At 34.5% G+C, this 18739-nt stretch overlaps 1 protein-coding gene across 1 annotated transcript in view; it reads left to right on the top strand.

Moving 5' to 3' along the window:
- SCN7A (sodium voltage-gated channel alpha subunit 7) overlaps window positions 1–18739 on the top strand; it is a 97121-nt gene that overhangs the window by 53483 nt on the left and 24899 nt on the right. Inside the window, exons 13-16 of the mRNA XM_066346662.1 lie at window positions 6404–6577; window positions 7999–8349; window positions 14358–14789; window positions 18579–18681. Of these exons, the coding sequence (XP_066202759.1) occupies window positions 6404–6577; window positions 7999–8349; window positions 14358–14789; window positions 18579–18681 (1060 nt within the window). The remainder of the gene's footprint in view (window positions 1–6403; window positions 6578–7998; window positions 8350–14357; window positions 14790–18578; window positions 18682–18739) is intronic.

The raw sequence follows: 18739 nt of genomic DNA, 5'->3' as shown, positions 1-18739 counted from the left end.
AGTTTTACAAGTTCTTGATGAATTTTGGTATTAACCCCTTATCAGACGTATTGTCGAATACATTCTCCCACTGTGTGCTTTGTCTTTTTATTCTGTTCATATTGTCTTAGCTGTACAAAAGCTTTTAGTTTGATACAGTCCCATTTGTTTATCCTGTCTTTTATTTCACTTGCCCATGGAGATAAATCAGCAAATATATTGCTGTGAGAGATGTAGGTGAGCTTACTGCCTATGTCTTCTTCTAAGATACTTATGGTTTCAAGGCTTACATTTAAGTCTTATCCATTTTGAGTTTATTTTTGTGAGTGGTGTAAGTTGGTGGTCTAGTTTCATTTTTTTGCAGGTAGCTGTCCAATTTTCCCAATATCATTTGTTAAAGATGCTGTCTTTACTCCATTGTATGCTCTTACTTCCTTTGTCAAGTATCAATTATCTACATAGGTGTGGGTTTATTTCTGGGTTCTCTGTTCTGTTCAATTGATCTATATGCCTGTTCTTATGCCAGAACCAAGCTGTTTTGAGTACGATGGCCTTGTAGTATAATTTGATATCAAGAAGTGTGATACCTCCCACTTTATTCTTCTTATTCAACATTGCTAAGGCTATTTGTGCTCTTTTTTGGTTCCTTCTAAATTTTTGGAATATGTGTTCTATGTCTTTGAAATATGTCATTGTCATTTTAATAGATATTGCATTGAATTTATAAATTGCTTTGGGTAATATAGACATTTTAATGATGTTTATTCTTCCTAACCATAAACATGGTATATGCTTCCACTTGATTGTATCTTCCTTCATTTCTTTTATTAATGTTTTATAATTTTCCAAGTGCAAGTCTTTAACATTCTTGGTTAAATTTACTCCTGGGTACTTTATGTTTTTGTTGCAATAGTGAAGGGAATTGTTTCTTTAATTTCTCTTTCTGACAGTTCATTGTTGGTGTATAAAAGTGCCTCTGATTTCTGTGTATTTATTTTATACCCTGCCACTTTGCTGCCATTTATCAGGTCAAGTAGTTTTAGACTGAGACTTTAGGGTTTTCTACATACAGTATTACATCTTCTGCAAATAATGATAATTTTACTTCTTCTTTTCCAATTTGGATGCCTTTTATTTCATCTTCTTGTCTTATTGCTGTAGCTAGGACTTCCAGTACTATGTTGAATAAGAGTAGTGAAAGGAGGCACCCCTCTCTTGTTCCTGCTCTTAAGGAGATTGCTTTTAATTTTTGCCCATTGAGTATTATGTTGGCTGTGGGTTTCTCATAGATGGCCTTTATCATGTTGAGGTATGTTCCCTGTATTTTCACTTTGCTGAGAGTTTTGATCATGAATGGATGCTGGATTTTATTCAGATGCTTTTTCTGCATCTATTGAAATTATCATGTGGTTTTTCTCCTTCCTTTTGTTTATGTGATGAACCACATTGATTGATTTATGAATATTGAACCATCTTTGCCTCCCCAGAATGAATCACACTTGATCATGATGTATGATTTTTTTTTCATATATTGTTGGATCTGGATTGCTGAAATTTTTGTTGAGGATTTTAGCATCTAAGTTCATCAGGGATACTGGCCTATAATTTTCTTTCTTTGTGTTGCCTTTGCCTGGTTTTGGAATCAGAATTATGCTCGCCTCATAAAAGGAGTTTGGAAGTCTTCATTCCTCTTGAATGTTTTGAAATAGCTTGAGAAGGATAGGAGTTAGTTCTTCTTTGAATATTTGGTAGAATTCACTTGTGAAGCCATCTGGCCCAGGGCTTTTGTTTGTTGGGAGTTTTTTTTATAACTGTTTCAATTTCATTTGTTGTAATCAGTCTGTTTAGGTTTTCTGATTCTTCCAGATTGATTTTGAAAGATTATATGTTTCAAGGAATTTGTCCATTTCACTTAGGTTGTCTAATTTTTGGCATACAGTTCTTATGTATTTTCTTACAATATCTTGTATTTCTGTTGTGTCAGTTGTTATTTCTCCACTCTGATTTCTAATTTTATTTATTTGAGTCCTCTCTCTTTTTCTCTTGGTGAGTCTGGTTAAGGGTTCATTGATCTTGTTTAACCATTCAAAGAACCAGCTCTTGGTTTCATTGATCTTCTGTATTGGTTCTTTGGCCTCTTTGTCATTTATTTCCACTCTAATCTTTATTATTTCCTTCCTTCTACTACCTCTGGGCTTTACTTGCTATTCTTTTTCTAGTTCTTTTAGATGAAGAGTTAAGTTGTTTATGTAGTGACCTTCTTTATCTCTTACTATAGCCGTTGTTTTAAAGTCCATTTTGTCTGATATAAGTATTGCTATCCAGCTTTTGTTTCATTTTCATTTTCATGAAATATTTTTTTCCATCCTTTTACTTTCAGTCTGTGTATCTTTTGTTTTGAGATGTGTCTCTTGTAGACAACATATGAATGGGTCCTGTTTTCTTATCCATGCAGCTACCCTATGTCTTTTGATTGGATCACTTAATCCATTTACCTTTAAGGTTATTATTGATATGTAGTTGTTTATTGCCATTTTATTCTTTAAAGCTTTATTCCTCTTTTACTATATTTTTCCCCTTTTGTTCTGTTTACAACAGGCCCCCTTAACATTTCTTGCATCATTGGTTTGGTTGTAATGAATTCCTTGAGTTTTTCTTTGTTTGTTTGTTTGTTTGTCTGGGAAGATTTTTATTTCTCCTTTAATTTTAAATGATAGCTTTGCTGGATAAAGAAGTCTTGGTTATAGGCTCTTGTTCTGCATTTATTTGAATATTTCTTGCCATTCCATTCTGGCCTCAAGTGTTTCTATTGAGAAGTTGGATGTCATCCTTATGAGGGCTCCTTTGTAGGTGAGAACCTTTTTTTCTTTAGCAGCTTTTACTATTTTCTCTTTATCTCTTAGCTTTGGTATTTTAATTATGATGTGTCTTGGTGTAGATTTCTTTGGGTTTCTCTTTAATGGAGTTCTCTGTGCTTCTTGAACTTGTTTGACTTTTTCCTGCATCAATTTAAGGAAGTTTTCAGCTATGATTTCATTGAAGAAGGTCTCTCTCCCGTGTTCTTTCTCTTCTTCTTCAGGAACCCCTATGATGTGAATGTTGTTTCTCTTTAGGTTGTCACAGAGCTCTCTTAGAGTTTCTTCAGATTTTTTCAGCCTCTTTTCATTTTGCTGCTCCACTTCTGTGTTTTCGTTTATCTTGACTTCTAAATCGCTGATTCGATCCTCTGCTTCATCCAGTGTGCTATAATTGTTTCTAGTGTAGTCTTCATTTCTGAAATTGTATTTGTCATTTCTGACTGGTTCTTCTTTATTATTTCAATGTCCTTTTTGATGCTTGTAATCTCTTTATTTGTGTGCTCATTGTGTCCATCTATTATTGTTCTAAGATCTTTTAGCATTCTAATAATTCTAATTTTAAACTCTGCATTTAGTAGTTTGGTTATTTCTATATCACTCAGTTCATTTTCTGGAGGTTTCTTTTGTTGATTCATTTGGATTGCACTTCTCTGTCTTCCCATTATGTCTATGTGTTTGGGTGTATTGTTTGTAGAGCTGGTTGAGTCTAGGGTTGTTGTTTTCTGTCTCAAATTTTCAATTGTGTTATTTCTAGGTCTTCTTGGATTGACATCAGCTGTTGTTTGTAACCCACTGTAAGATTTGGCTTTTCTAATAGAGCCGCTTTGAAGTCTTGATTTCTTTGTTTTCTTTTCAGTTTTCTTAACTCGGTGGTAGTCTTGCTTACTGATCTCAGCAGGGGGCTTATTTGAAACTGTATCCAAGAAATAGAATATGGTGGTGTAACCTGAAACTCTGAAGGCCTGATCTGCCAGCTATTCTCTTTGTGTGGGGTGCTTTCTCTACTTCAGTAGGGGGAGGTGTATCTCAGATCTCCATGGATACCTGAGTTACTGCCCCTCCTCCCCACATCCTGTTTTCAGCTGTGTTTTGTGCAGATTGGAGCCAAATAGATTTCTGTTTTTTAAAGTCTTGAGTAACATGTTACTTTATTTGATAACCCCAATATGTTTTTAATGCATTATATAAGCACTTGATGAACTTTTTTTTTGGTTTTATCTATCTTCTCCACTTCACGGTGCCAAGACCTACTTTGTAAATGTTCTTATCACTGAAGAAGTTTATAACTAGAGTTTAAAATTCTACCATTTTAAATTTGGGATTCCTCGCTAGTTGCTTGACAGGTTGCTGGAAATTATTTCTTTCCTCTCTCTTCCCTCTGTTGGTACCATAGCCCCATAAATCAGAATAGGGCAAGAGTCAAATAACAGACACAGTTTTTCATTGACACCTGATTCAAATTCTGACTACAACTGTGCCTGACCCTGTCTGCTCTTTACCACCTTAAGATTGGAGCATATTCTGTGCAATGTTTTCTTGGGATTCACCTATCCTTTTCATTCCATACAATGCAAAAGGCAAAACTAATTTCTATGAATTTAAAAACAAGTCACATTCAAGCAAACATATATAGTGTTTCAACTTTTTTGTTTTTATTACTGTTTATTATTTTGCTTAGTTGCTTAGTACTCATATAAACAGCCAAACTGCTACCACTATTGAAGTACACATTATTTGATACCAAAAAAGTAATTTAGTTATTTCTGCCAGTATAGTTTTTAAAACGCAGTTTCCATAAGTTTATTCTGTTGGGTTTTTTGTTGTTGTTGTTGTTGTTATTCTGGACCATATATGTACTTCTTTTATTTTTTACAAATTGAAAATAAATATCTTTTTTTAAAACAGTTTTTTATTGATTGCTTTTCTTTTCACAGAGACAGAGAGTTGGAGAGAGGAACAGATAGGGACAGACAGGAAGGGAGAGAGATGAGAAGGATCAATTCTTTGTTTAGGCACCTTATTTATTCACTGACTGCTTTCTCATATGTGCCTTGACTGGGGGTGGGGGGTGAGGGGCTACAGCCGATTGAATGACCCCTGGCTCAAACCAGTGACCTTGGGTACAAGCCAGCAACCTTGAGCTTCAACCCAGTGACCTTTGGGCTCAAAATAGAGACCATGGGGTCAGCTCTAAGATCCTACACTCAAGGCAGCGACCTCATGCTTAAGCTGGCGAGCCCACACTCAAGCTAATGATCTTGGGGTTTCAGACTTGGGTCCTTCACATCCCAGTCTAATGCTCGATCCACAGTGCCACTGCCTTGTCAGGCTATTGATTGATTTTTAAAGAAAAGAGAAAGAGAGAGTAAGAAAGAGAGAGAGAGGCCCTGGCCGGTTGGCTCAGCGGTAGAGCGTCGGCCTGGCATGCAGGGGACCCAGGTTCGATTCCTGGCCAGGGCACTTAGGAGAAGTGCTCATTTGCTTCTCCACCCCCCCTCCTTCCTCTCTGTCTCTCTCTTCTCCTCCCGCAGCCAAGGCTCCATTGGAGCAAAAGATGGCCCGGACGCTGGGGATGGCTCCTTGGCCTCTGCCCCAGGCACTAGAGTGGCTCTGGTCATGGCAGAGTGATGCCCCAGAAGGGCAGAGCATCACCCCCTGGTGGGCAGAGAGTTGCCCCTGGTGGGCGTGCCGGGTGGATCTCGGTCGGTCGCATGCGGGAGTCTGTCTGACTGTCTCTCCCCATTTCCAGCTTCAGAAAAAAAAATTTTTTTTCTATAAAAAAAAAAATTATAAGAAAGAGAGAGAGAGAGAAAAGGGGCTGGAGGGAACATACAACTCATATTAGTTGTATGTGCCTTGATCAGGCAACCCCAGGGTTTTGAACTGGTGACCTCAACATTCCAGCTCAAATGCTTTACCCCTTGTGTCATTATAGGTTAGGTGAAAAATTAAGCATCTTATCAAATACTCCATATACCAAAAGAGACTATTCAAAATTAAAAGGGCCCTTGCTTGTTGGCTCAGTAGATAGAACATCAACCCTGCCTTCAGAGGTCCCAGTTCAATCCCCAGTCAGGGAATACATGAGAAGTGACTATTTGCTTCTCTATCCCTCCCTGTCTCTCTTCTCTCTTTCTTCCCCTCTCCCAGCCAGTGACTCAATTGGTTCAGTCATCAGTCCCTGGTGCTGAGAATAGCTCAGTTGATTAAAGCATCAGCCCCAGATGAGAGTTTCTAGGTACATCCCTGTCGGGGTGCATGCAGGAGTTTGCCTATCTCTCCTTCTCTCACTTAAAAAGATTAAAAGATGTTTTTACTCTCAAATATTCTTTTATTTTCTCCCAGACTGACTTCCTAAAATGATTAAAGATTTTGTATAAATTGTTTGACTTTAGATTATTAAATAAAATGTATAAGTCTATTATAATACACACTCCAAAACTAATCAGATATTGACAGAGGGACTGTGGGGAATGTGATACTGAAAACTTAGACTTTCTGTGCATGAGGGTTCTGATAGAGCTATTGCAAACACATCCTCATTCCTGTGTTTTGTTTTTATTTAGGTTTTCATTGGAATTTTTACAACAGAAATGATTTTTAAAATAATTGCCATGCATCCATATGGGTATTTCCAAGTTGGTTGGAACATTTTTGATAGCTTAATTGTGTTCCATGGTTTAGCAGAAATTTATCTAGCAAATGTCCATGGACTGGGCTTTCTTCAACCATTCAGGGTGGTAAGTAGAATCCAAAACTAGTATCTTATTTTATAAAAATTTATCTCAGTTTTCTCAAACATAAAATGGGAAGAATAGTAATATCTATACCATTGGGATATTGGAAATATTAAGTGAGTTCATTCTGCCCCAGAAAAGAGGAAGTGGTCTCCAATACCATTATTTAACCAATGCCTTAACGGAAATAAGTCATATATATAACAAATTTGAGATGTAGTTCTAGGAAGCCAGGCCAGAGGTACTAGACCAGTTTTGAGAAACAAAGTAATGAAGAGCCCCAGGAGATGAATGTCAATGTGTAACTAAGAAACTGGAATCAGATATTTCTAAATTTAAGATAGAAAACTTTATATATAATACCAGTCAGGCCAGGAGACAGTTATTATAAAAACTAAGCCAGAATCAGTATATATCTGCAATGAAGCGTGGTGGTAAGACTCATAAAACTAAGCGAGGAAATAATATTTAAGAAAATGTTAAGTATTTGATAAGTAATATATTGTCCCATGCTGGTAAACAATTGAAAAAATGTAGCAGGAATCAAGAACAATCTGTCTTAAATCCTCAAACATTAACTTTTCTAATGAGTGAGAAAAATATATACAAGATGTAGTTTTGAAATTTATGAATGAGACAAGTCCAGGAAATACAGAAAATGGGATCAAAGATAAGATCAAAATATCTGAAAGACTAGTAACAGACTGAATATTAGATGTTTTACATGGATTAATGTAAAGTCATACTCTTCAGTAGAGAAAGCCAAATGTATACTAGAAAAAGTTAAGGAATGTATACCACATATGTAAATGATGTGTGGGTTTTGGATGACTAAGTTCATTGTGATATGGTGGCTAAAACAGTAACGTAATTTGTAGTATATCAATAGAAATAAAAAAAAAGTGAAAAGAAAGAGAGTATACTAAACCTAGATTGTAGAATGTTGCGTTTGGTCTTCAAAGTGTTCTTTTAAAAAGGAAATACACAATGGAAACTTCAATGGAATTCAGTGGAAACTGACAGTTATTTTTTAATATTATCTATTTGTCAAAATGTGAGAAAATATCCAATGTGTTGTGAAAAGCAAACTAGAATGGATAGCTGCCCTACCAGATATGAAAACTTATAGCTTGTGTAATTGTAGTAGTATAATATTAAATGGGCATTGACAGATCAATAGAAGAGGATACATATGGATTTTGTGTAAAAGGTTATAGAATTTGTATAATGCATTAAGAATTGTACACAAAATGAATTTTCAGTGGTTAGTTAACAATGCTCAAAACAGAATATTACATTATGGACTATATATGTGAGTGTGTATAATGCTGATAAAAAATTTTTGAATACCATAGTAAGTAGTAACCAAGTCTTTTTTAATCTTTCTTTTCTATTCTTGCTTTCTTTTTACGTTACTCTATTAGTTGCGAATTTTCAAGTTGGGGAAATACTGGCCAACGTTTAAGATTCTGATGCTTACTCTTAATAACTCATTAGCGACCCTGAAAGACTTGATCCTGCTGTTTTTCATATTCGTATTTTTTTCTGCTGTGGTTGGCATGAAGCTATTAGATTGGCATAACCAAGTAAATGTCTGCCAGTTATACTATCAAGACCCACACTGGCACATGGCTGACTTCTTCCATTCCTTTCTGAATGTGTTCCGGATTCTCTGTGGAGAGTGGATAGAGACTTTATGGGATTGCTTTAACACAGCAGGAAAATTCAGTTGTATTCCGTTTTACATGATGGTCATTTTAATTGGAAACTTATTGGTAAGTCATATATGCTTCTAAATTTTCCTTGAGAATCTGATGTAATATAGTCTAATATTTTCATGGTGTGGCTTATGGGGTCTAGCGATCTATAACTGTACTGTTCAACATGGTGGTACCCAGCCTGTTGTGGCTATTGATCAGCTGACATTTAAATGGTGTAATTTAAAATGTGTAAAACCATCCACTGGATCTAAAGTTTTAATCAAAAAATTAATTTAAATTATTTCATTAATGATTTTTATATTGAATTACCTTTTTAAGTGATAATCCTTTTACATATTTAGTTAAATAAAATGTTAGCAAATTAATTTCACCTGTTTGCTTATGCTTTGAATGTGGGTACTAAAAAATTGCATATGTGAAATATGCACATCATATTTCTGTTCGATAACACTGGTTTATAATCTTGCTACTCAAAGTAGCACCAGCATCATGTAGAATATAATTATCAGTGAAGACTCTCAGACCTTATCCCAGACCTATGGAAGCAGAATCAAGATTTTAACAACATCCTCAAGTGATTTGTATGCACATTAAATTTTGAGAAGCATTTAAACATAACACTAATTGTCAAACTTGAACACACATTGGAATTACCTGGGGAATTCATAAAAATATACTAATGTCTTGCATCCATTCCCCAAAATTCTGATTTTATTGGTATATGGACATAACCTGGTCATCAGAATTTTTAGGAATTCTTATTTGATTAAATTGTGCTGCAGAATTTGAAAACCACTGGTCTATAATGCTGTTATTCATTAAGTAAGAGAGAAAGCTTTCATTTTTAAATTTCCAACAATTAATTTGGTGCTACATGAATTTAGTCCATAACTTTTATTTCTAAGAAAGAAGCTGGCTTAGAAAAGAAAACTGTTCTTACAGAATAAAAAGAAAAACAGGACTCAGTATTTGCTTTTTACTCATAAATTATAGAGATTAAATACATTTCCAGGAAACTAGATTACATTGTGTTGGGAGTCTTCCTGGTTACTTCTCTGTTGCCCTGGTCATAACCCCTGTCACATTATTTGGTTTTAGGTTTCATTGTTGATGTACTTGTTTACTTTTCTTATTAAACTGCTCCTTAAAGGAAGGGATCATTACTCTTTTTTGCATCATCAAGGCCCAGAACAGTGCCTAATATGTAAAAATACTTAAATATCTTCTGCCTTTGTAGCTATTAGAACATTTTCAACCGCAAGTGGCATAAAACACTATTGTAACTGGCTAAAAAAATATTTACATATATATTAATGTATATAAAAATAATGTATATAACATATATTATATATTACTCAAAATAACAGATATTTCACTTTAGTTGACACATATATACAAACAAGATCTTAAGAGACAGTTTTTTGAGAATCTCCTATCTGTCTTTTCTATGCCCCTTACTCTCTGGTGGCCTCTGTTTTAGCAAGATGGCTGCTTCAGTCTAAGCTTCAAGTCTAATAGAAGAGAAAATTTCTGTCTTTCCCAGAAGTCACAGCAAATTTCTCCTATTAGCTCATTAGCTCTGAATCACAGGTTCATTTCTAAAGGGATCTCTCTTGCTCAAGGTGTGGAGTACATTTATTATTTATTTCCCAGGATGTGGAATATATTAATATATATTACTACGTTAAGCCACTCAGAATCTCCTTGAAGCTGAAAATGACGTCAATACAGACTCAAATCATATGATTAATAACAGGATAAAATTGGTTGACCAAATGAAATGTAGGTTTTTATTCCCAAAGTAAGGGCTATGGTTGATGGCTGTTGAGATAAAAAACAACTCACACACATATATACACTCCACTTTATTTCTAAGGTGTCTTTTAATAGTGTTGAGTTATAGAAAAATAAAGAATTCAGATCCAAGCAAACACAGGTTCAAATTTCAGTCTATAATACTAACAGTTAAGCTATTTTGTGCATATTATACAGTCTTTTATACCCTGACAATATCTACCAGGAGAATAAACATAATAATTTAATACATGTCTTATAGGGATATTGTAATTTAAATAAAATCAGTTAGCACTCTATAAATATTCAGAAATATTTTACTTTTTTTTTTTTTACAGAGAGAGAGAGTCAGAGAGAGGGATAAATAGGGACAGACAGACAGGAATGGAGAGAGATGAGAAATATCAATCATCAGTTTTTCATTGTGACACCTTAGTTGTTCATTGATTGCTTTCTCATATGTGCCTTGACCGTGGGCCTTCAGCAGACTGAGTGACCTCTTGCTTGAGCCAGCAACCTTGGGTCCAAGCTGGTGAGCTTTGCTCAAACCAGATGAGCCCACACTCAAGCTGGTGACCTCAAGGTCTCAAACCTGGGTCCTCCGCATCTCACTCCAATGCTCTATCCACTATGCCACTGCCTGGTCAGGCTTACTTTCTTTAAAATTTAAAATGTTATATCTCCCACATCTACAGAATTTTATTAATTTCTTAACATTTTTTAGAAGTTTCAGTTAAGCACTTTACAGATGTTTTGCCTGCAATTTAAGTAGTTGCCACCAGTTGAATTGTGACAAGGTCACATAAACTAAAGAAGGATAAAAAATGAAAGAAATAAAAAGCTGAATATAAAATCCAGTTGCTTTTTATTTTTTAATAAATGTACGGGGTGACATTGGTTAACAAAATTATATAGGTTTCAAGTGTAAAATTTTATATCATATGTGCACTGCATTGTGTGTTTTCCACCCAAAGTCAATTTAGTTGCATTTTAAAAATTAAAAAAAAATTGATCATAAATATGTTATTCCATATATACTTATATATTCCCAAATTAAATATGTTGATATAATTATAACAATATGAAAATAGAAGAGCCATTAAGTTCTTTGATTACTAATCAGAAAAATAATTTCTTAAGTCAATCTTGAATTTCCTTACTCTTCCACACTATTTTATTTTGTCATGAATTGCTCAGTTCTCACACAATAGATAGATAGCTTTCAAAGAGCAAATTTCAGGGAAAACTTTAGGATGTTTTGTTTTATATATATTATTTTACCTTTTATCTCAACACAGAAGCAATATGTGTGTTGAATTTCTATGAAACTGTGACTGAAAGTTATATAATATAATTTGTGTTTCCCCTCTGTCTTTATTAATCCTCAAATTAGAAGAGGTAATCAAACCTCTATAGATTTGGTCATTTACACATCTTTTTTTCCATTTTAAACCTTTAAGAGATCAGGCCATTTTTAACTCAAACCACACTTGAACAAAGCAGAAGCACTTCTTCATTTGTACCATACTTCCAGAATATTGTGAACTTTATTTCCAGCCCTTTAACATCCTTATTACATATATAGGTATGCTTGTATATGAGTGTGTGAGTATGAGTTGGGTGTATGTGTGTGTGTGTGTGTGTGTGTGTGTGTGTGTGTGTGTAGCTAGGTCTTAAAAATACAATATTTGTAGCATAATTTTTCCTTGTCCAAATTATGACACACAATCTATTCTTTCATTTATTTTACAATTAATTTATTTTCCGCCTGACCAGGCGGTGGCGCAGTGGATAGAGTGTTCGAAACCCCAAGGTCATCAGCTTGAGCATGGGCTCATCTAGTTTGAGCAAAACTCAACAGCTTGGACCCAAGGTCACTGGCTTGAGCAAGGGGATACTTGGTCTGCTGTAGCCCCATGGTCAAGGCACATATAAGAAAGCAATCAATGAACAACTAAAGTGCCACAATGAAAAACTGATGATTAATGTTTCTCATTTCTCTTCGTTCCTGTCTGTCTGTCCCTATCTATCCCTCTCTCTAACTCTCTTTCTCTGTCACTGTAAAAAATAAAATAAAATAAATAGTTTTCCAACAAATATTTACCACTAACATGCCTAGCACTGTGCTAGTTGTCTACTTAAGAGAAAATGTGGTCCTACTCATTAGGAACCACATTTTCATGTTTATAGTCATGAAATTCTTACCTAACATCCTTCTCTTATTTGTCACCATGCCTAATACTTAAAACAAAGGTGGGAAAAGAAACAACCAACACCTTAAATTATATTTGGTCTTGCCCTTTTACATCCTGAACTCATTGTCTTTTGTAAATGATAGAGATGCTAATAGTGTATGTAGTTCCTACAAAAGTCATGGAGTCCCTGCCCAGATTATTTGTAAGTAAGCCTTTTTGTCAAAAAGAGACACTCATGTGAGACCAATCATACAACTCTCTGAGGGTATTGGCGTTTGATCATTGTATTTTCAGGTTTTTGTTTTTTTGTTTTTTTAGTTTGCCTTCTGAGACTTTGTCATTGTAGGTTATAGAAAATATGTCAGTGTTCAGATTATCTCACCAGTAAGAAATTCCCAATTTCGAGCCATCTTGTACTCTACATTTTATTGCTACACCAAAATATGGTTGAAATTAAGATTACTGGATGCCAGTAATATCTGTGCAATAATATTTTGATTTTCCCATAAGAATCTTATTTGCAATTTATCTATTCATATATATTAAAATATAGGTAGAGAGAATTAAAAGCAGCTCATTGTGATTGACACTAAATAATGGGCAGTTCATATTTTCTCAGGTGTGTGTGTGTACATGAGAAGAGACAGTAATTTTCAGAGTATCTGAGACCATCTCATCACATAAATCCAGAATTCTTAAAGAAGTGTTAAAAAAAATGGGTGTTTGGAGATCTTTATATACTTTTTATGTACATGTTAATTGTCAATATACTTATTTCAACAGTATATCTTAATGGGTGAAGAAATTAGAAATGGAGGAAGGAAAAAGATATATAACTTGTATATACAGCAGTTCCTCCAATAACATCATTTTACTTAGTGTCATTTTTGTCACCCACCTGTGACCTTGAAGTAGAATAAATGGGTTGAAAAATAATTGTGATTCTTTTTCTATTATATTTCTTAAATGTATGTATAGCTGACATTATTTCTTTGTTTAAAATGTTTTGAATCTTTATTTATAAGTTTAGTGATGTTTTGTGACCAGAAATATGCTGTTAGAACTTAGTTCTTATTTATATCAAGCCTATGGTAAACTTGGCTTTTTTATATGTTGTTTCAGTAGAGGTCACAGTTTCCAAGAACCTATGGACAATGCTAAATGAAGACTTACTGTATATTTATTTTTAAACATAATGTGTGCCATTTAACTTTGCCCTCTAAAAATAATATGCAAAGCATAAAATTAACTAAACCTTAAGCTGAAATATCTAAAGAGAGGAGAGGAAATAGCTATGATAAGCAAAATGCTCAAATTATTACTTTAAATCTAAGAGAATAATCAATATTAATCTTCAACACTAAATTCAAAAATACCATTTACGTCCTACTATTAGAAACAAGATAAGAATCTGATTCTCTAGAAACAAACATGCCTTGATCATATTTCTCAGTGATGGTAAAGGTCAAAATATACACTATTGCTGAGTTTGTATATCTTGCAGTATTAGTAATAGTTCTTCTATCACTTGTCTCTTTCTTGTTAAACCAAATTCACTGCCACAAATAATGATAACCTGCCCAATCTTTGTGCTTGCATGTCTTAAGAAAATTTAGATGTGGGCCTCAGAACCAGGAATAGCTCTCTCCTGGTGAAATTCTTTAAGGGTTTTCAGAACCCATAAAGTGAAATCAGCCACCTGGAGTAGCAATTTATTCTCTCATCTTGAGAGAGGCAGTTTGACTTAGTGACAGAAAACAAGCTTTGGAATAAGACTTGAGTTCAATCTGTGTGACTTTTGAAATTTAACGTCTATAAACCTTTTTCCTCTATAAAAGAGAAACAAATACTTCTTAGAATATTGTGACTTTAAATTGAGTTCTGACTATAACTGTATAAACCTCTGACATGGTGTGTGACCCACTGTAGATGAGTAAAACCTGAATAGAATTGCAGTTCATATATTGTTTTCAAATCTCAGTTCAGACTTTTTTTTAAAGAATTTTTGGTTTGTTTGTTTTAAAAGAAAACAAAAAAGGAGATGCACTTAACCTCATTTACTTCTTCATTTAGATACTTTACCTGTTTCTGGCCTTGGTGAGCTCCTTTAGTTCATACAATGCTGCAACAACTGAAGAGAATGATGAAGCAAAAAATCTCCAGCGTGCAATGGCGAGGATTAAGAAAGGAATAAACTATGCGCTTTCTAAAATATTACGTAAAAAGCAAAATGTTCCCAAGGACACAGTGGACAATGTAAATGATACATATGTTAAAGAAAATATTTCTGACCATACCCTCTCTGTACTGAGCACCACCCAAGACTTCCTCAAGGACAATAACAGCAGTGGCACAGAGAAAAACATGACTGAAAATGAGAGCCAATCGCTTATCCTCAGTCCTAGTGTCTCTGAAACTGTACCAATCGCTTCAGGAGAATCTGATACAGAAAATCTGGATAATAAGGAGATTCAGAGCAAGTCGGGTTATGGAAGCAGCAAAGAGGTAAGATGTTTCAATATCCTGATTTCTTATTATTGATTTATGGCATTCTTGATAAGAAGTTGAATCAACACTGAATTTCCAGAGTGAGATCACCTGTTCAATCCTAGCAATTACACTCCTTGCTCCTTATTTTATGTTCTGAATCAAGTTACTCAAACTTTCTATACTTAAATGAGGATAAAATTATGTCTATTTCTGAGGAAAGCTAGAAGGATTAAAAATAATAATTCTGTAGTGCATATAACTATGCCCAGTATATTGTAAGCACTTAATAAACATTAGATAATACAATTTAAAAATCATATAAATTAATAATCAGACAGTGTGGGGTGATGAAAAGCATGCTGGAAAAAAAATTTTTTTAAATCAATTTGTATATCTGAAGAAATCATTAAATTCTCCTGAGCATCTTTAAAATGTGAGATTGGACTACAATAGTACAAAATACTTATTTTCTTGCTGGCTAAGTCTAAAATGCTTTTTTATAGTGCAACATATATTATAACATATATAATTGAGTTGAACTAAAAGAATGGAAAGAAATCAAAAATTTGACTTGCAAATATTTTGTAGCTTTATAAACTCCTGGACAAAATAAAAGGGGTGATACATTCAAAGAAGGGTAGATATTGCAGTTAACTTGCTATTCACATGTATACAGGTATACTCCACTGGAGACAGTTTTGTTATCCTCATTTGCAAGCAGCATATTGTCTTAGTAAGAGATGTACTGTAATAGAAAGCTACATCTGGCTTTCCCTGTCAAGGCACATATGACAAGCAGTCAATGAACAACTAAGTGAAAGCTACCTCTACAAAGATCACAAAGGCACTATGGGCTTCTTGCATTGGATCTCACTAAGGACTGATCTCAGATCACTAATAGATACTGGAGTGGAAGGGGCAAAGAACAGTTCTTTCCAAGTCCTCAAAGTCCTTGGCACAATCTTTTATTTTCTAGGTGAGCGGAGGGGAAATGTGAGGAAGACTCCCACATGTGCCCTGACCGGGATCTATACGGCAACCCCATCTGGGGTTGATGCTCAAGTATCTAGCTATTTTTAGTGCCTGAGGCTGATGCGCTACAATGGAGCTATCCTTAGTGCCCAATGCCATGCTGGGACCAGTCAAGCCACTGGCTGTGGGAGGGGAAGAGGAAAAAAAGTGGGAGAGAGGAGAGAAGCAGATAGTCAGTTCTTCTGTGTGTCCTTACCGGGGATTCAACCCTGGACATCCATACACCAGACCTATGCTCTACCCACTGAGCCAATGGCCAGGAGCCAAAGCTCTGGCACAGTCTTCATCTCCAGACCTCTTTAGGCGTGGCAGCTTCTCTGAAACTGACCGTATCGTAAGAGTTGAGTCTCGATTATTCCAAGTATTTCCAGCTCTTAGTGAAGGAATTTTTATTTTAGAGAAACTTTTACTCCTTAGCATACCCAGTATTCTGAGGTTCACTTTCCTTTAATTAATATCTTTATGACAAAACAAAGAAAATGCCTCTCCAGCATAATTGTGTGCTTTACTTAAAACTTTGACTACCATCCATCTCTGGGTAAAATTGCTATTTATCACAGCACATCATGTCGAGATATTCTGGGAACCTTTTCTCAAAATACCACTAAAAAGTGTGGGATATGAAATTATAAAGAAAAAAAAAGAATTAAATATAATCATTAATGTTGAGGTTGCAGAAGTTGTAATTCATGCTGCCTAATTATTGGTCCTATTGATTGGTTATTCATAAATTTGTACATTTATTTGTATGTTTAGTATATATTTAATTTAATTAAACACTTTCCAGATAATGTAGCCCATGAGTACTGGATGTTGATCTACCAAAAGCCAAGAATAAAATATGAAAGTCATATGTGATTTGATAATTCAGAAATATATATTCTTATTTCTTTGATATCTAAACTTTCATCCTTTTTAATTACAAATATGTAACTATATAAATTTTATAAAAATACCATTGTGCCCTGGCCGGTTGGCTCAGCGATAGAGCGTTGGCCTGGTGTGCGGGGGACCTGGGTTCGATTCCCGGCCAGGGCACATAGGAGAAGCGCCCATTTGCTTCTCCACCCCCTCCCCCTCCTTCCTCTCTGTCTCTCTCTTCCCCTCCCGCAGCCGAGGCTCCATTGGAGCAAAGATGGCCCGGGCGCTGGGGATGGCTCCTTGGCCTCTGCCCCAGGCTCTAGAGTGGCTCTGGTCGCGGCAGAGCGACACCCCAGAGGGGCAGAGCATCGCCCCCTGGTGGGCAGAGTGTCGCCCCATGGTGGGTGTGCCGGGTGGATCCTGGTTGGGCGCATGCGGGAGTCTGTCTGACTGTCTCTCCCTGTTTCCAGCTTCAGAAAGAAAAAAAAAAAAACATTGAACTTTACATTGGGTTTTATAACTTTTCACAATGTAGTAATATATCATGGTCATTTTCTCATGACATTAACTATATACTTTTATATTAAAATAAGTTATTTATAATTTTGAATCTTAATTGATTTACTTGTAATTGTAAAATTATACCATACATACTAAAAGTATTTTGGGAAAAAAGTCACATCAAAGAATTTAATTGCAATGGTTTTAAGAACTCAAAAAAAAAAAAAAAAACCAAACATATAAGCTTCAAATTTTTCAATTATTGAATGCCCAAACATTATATAATATTTGTTTATTTACTATTTTAAATCAGTGCATTGTTGTATTTTTTAGTTTGTCAGAAATAAAAAAATCAAAAAGAAATAAAGTAATAAAAATGATTTATTTATATGACTAATATTTTGCTCTCTATTTTTTAATTGAGCACCATAACATCTTACTGACAATTACCATTAAGTTATAAGTAAACAAAGCTTCTTAATTACATTGACACTTACTGTGCATGATACCAAGGAGTAGGACAAATATTTCTTTTTTATATATATACTCTACCTAAAGCTTTCTTTTATTTTTAAGGACTAAGACTGTTTTTCTTCAAATATTTTAAACACTTATCTTAATTTTAAAATTAAAAAAATAATTATGTATGCTACTAACTTTAGGATCTTGGTCATTTTAAAAGATAATATATTGTATATTCACTTTTAAATAAGGTAAAATAAAGCATTGTGAGAAAATCATTTCAATTAGAGGCTAAGCACGTCACTCGCATTATAACCACATGTACAAAGTCATGACTGCCTTATCCTAGCCAGTCTTAAACTTTGGTCAAGAAATGAGTGGGGAAAATGTCACTCTCTGCAACTAACCTCTTTCCATAGGGCTGGTATCACTTTGTACATTTCTATATTTTACTTCAAGATAACTTCACATAAATCTTGGCCTATGACAACATACATAAAAATATCTGGACTGGAATTTACAATAAACACTAAGTACACTCTTGTCTACCCATTTTTAGCATCAAGGGGTGATTTATTCTGATGCTACTCATGTAATTGAAACAGCATACTGTGAACCTTGTGAATAACTTCAGGAAAACTTTGAAACTCAAATCCTTTTGGAGATTGGAGATAGACTATACAACATTTTGGAGAATGGTGTTATTAATTAAATGTTAATTTTAATCTAAAAAATACATTATCTTAAACTAATTAAAAAATTTTTTTAATCTGTCAACTCACAGAGATATATATGCATTTTAATATCAATCATGAACTTGGCCTAAAGTCTTTTAAACTTGATAATGGTCTTTGTGTGCATAATTTTTCTTATTTCTAAAAATGAAGTAAATTTTAACTATAGTGAGTAAATAAAACTTTATTCACATTTATTTGTGGAACTTTTCAGAAGGTAAAGCCATCTAGCTCATCTGAATGCAGTACAGTTGATATTGCTGTCTCTGAAGAAGAAATAATCTATGAACATGAAAAACCAAAGCATCTTAAAAACGGTAAGGAAAAGTTTCTTTGATTATTGTATTAAAATTTGACAAATTTCTTTTACCCTAA

This window comes from Saccopteryx leptura, chromosome 7, assembly GCF_036850995.1.
Source record: "Saccopteryx leptura isolate mSacLep1 chromosome 7, mSacLep1_pri_phased_curated, whole genome shotgun sequence".
NCBI lineage: Eukaryota > Metazoa > Chordata > Mammalia > Chiroptera > Emballonuridae > Saccopteryx > Saccopteryx leptura.
The sequence above is the reverse complement of the archived record's forward strand: the minus strand, read 5'-3'. Positions and strand labels throughout refer to the sequence as shown.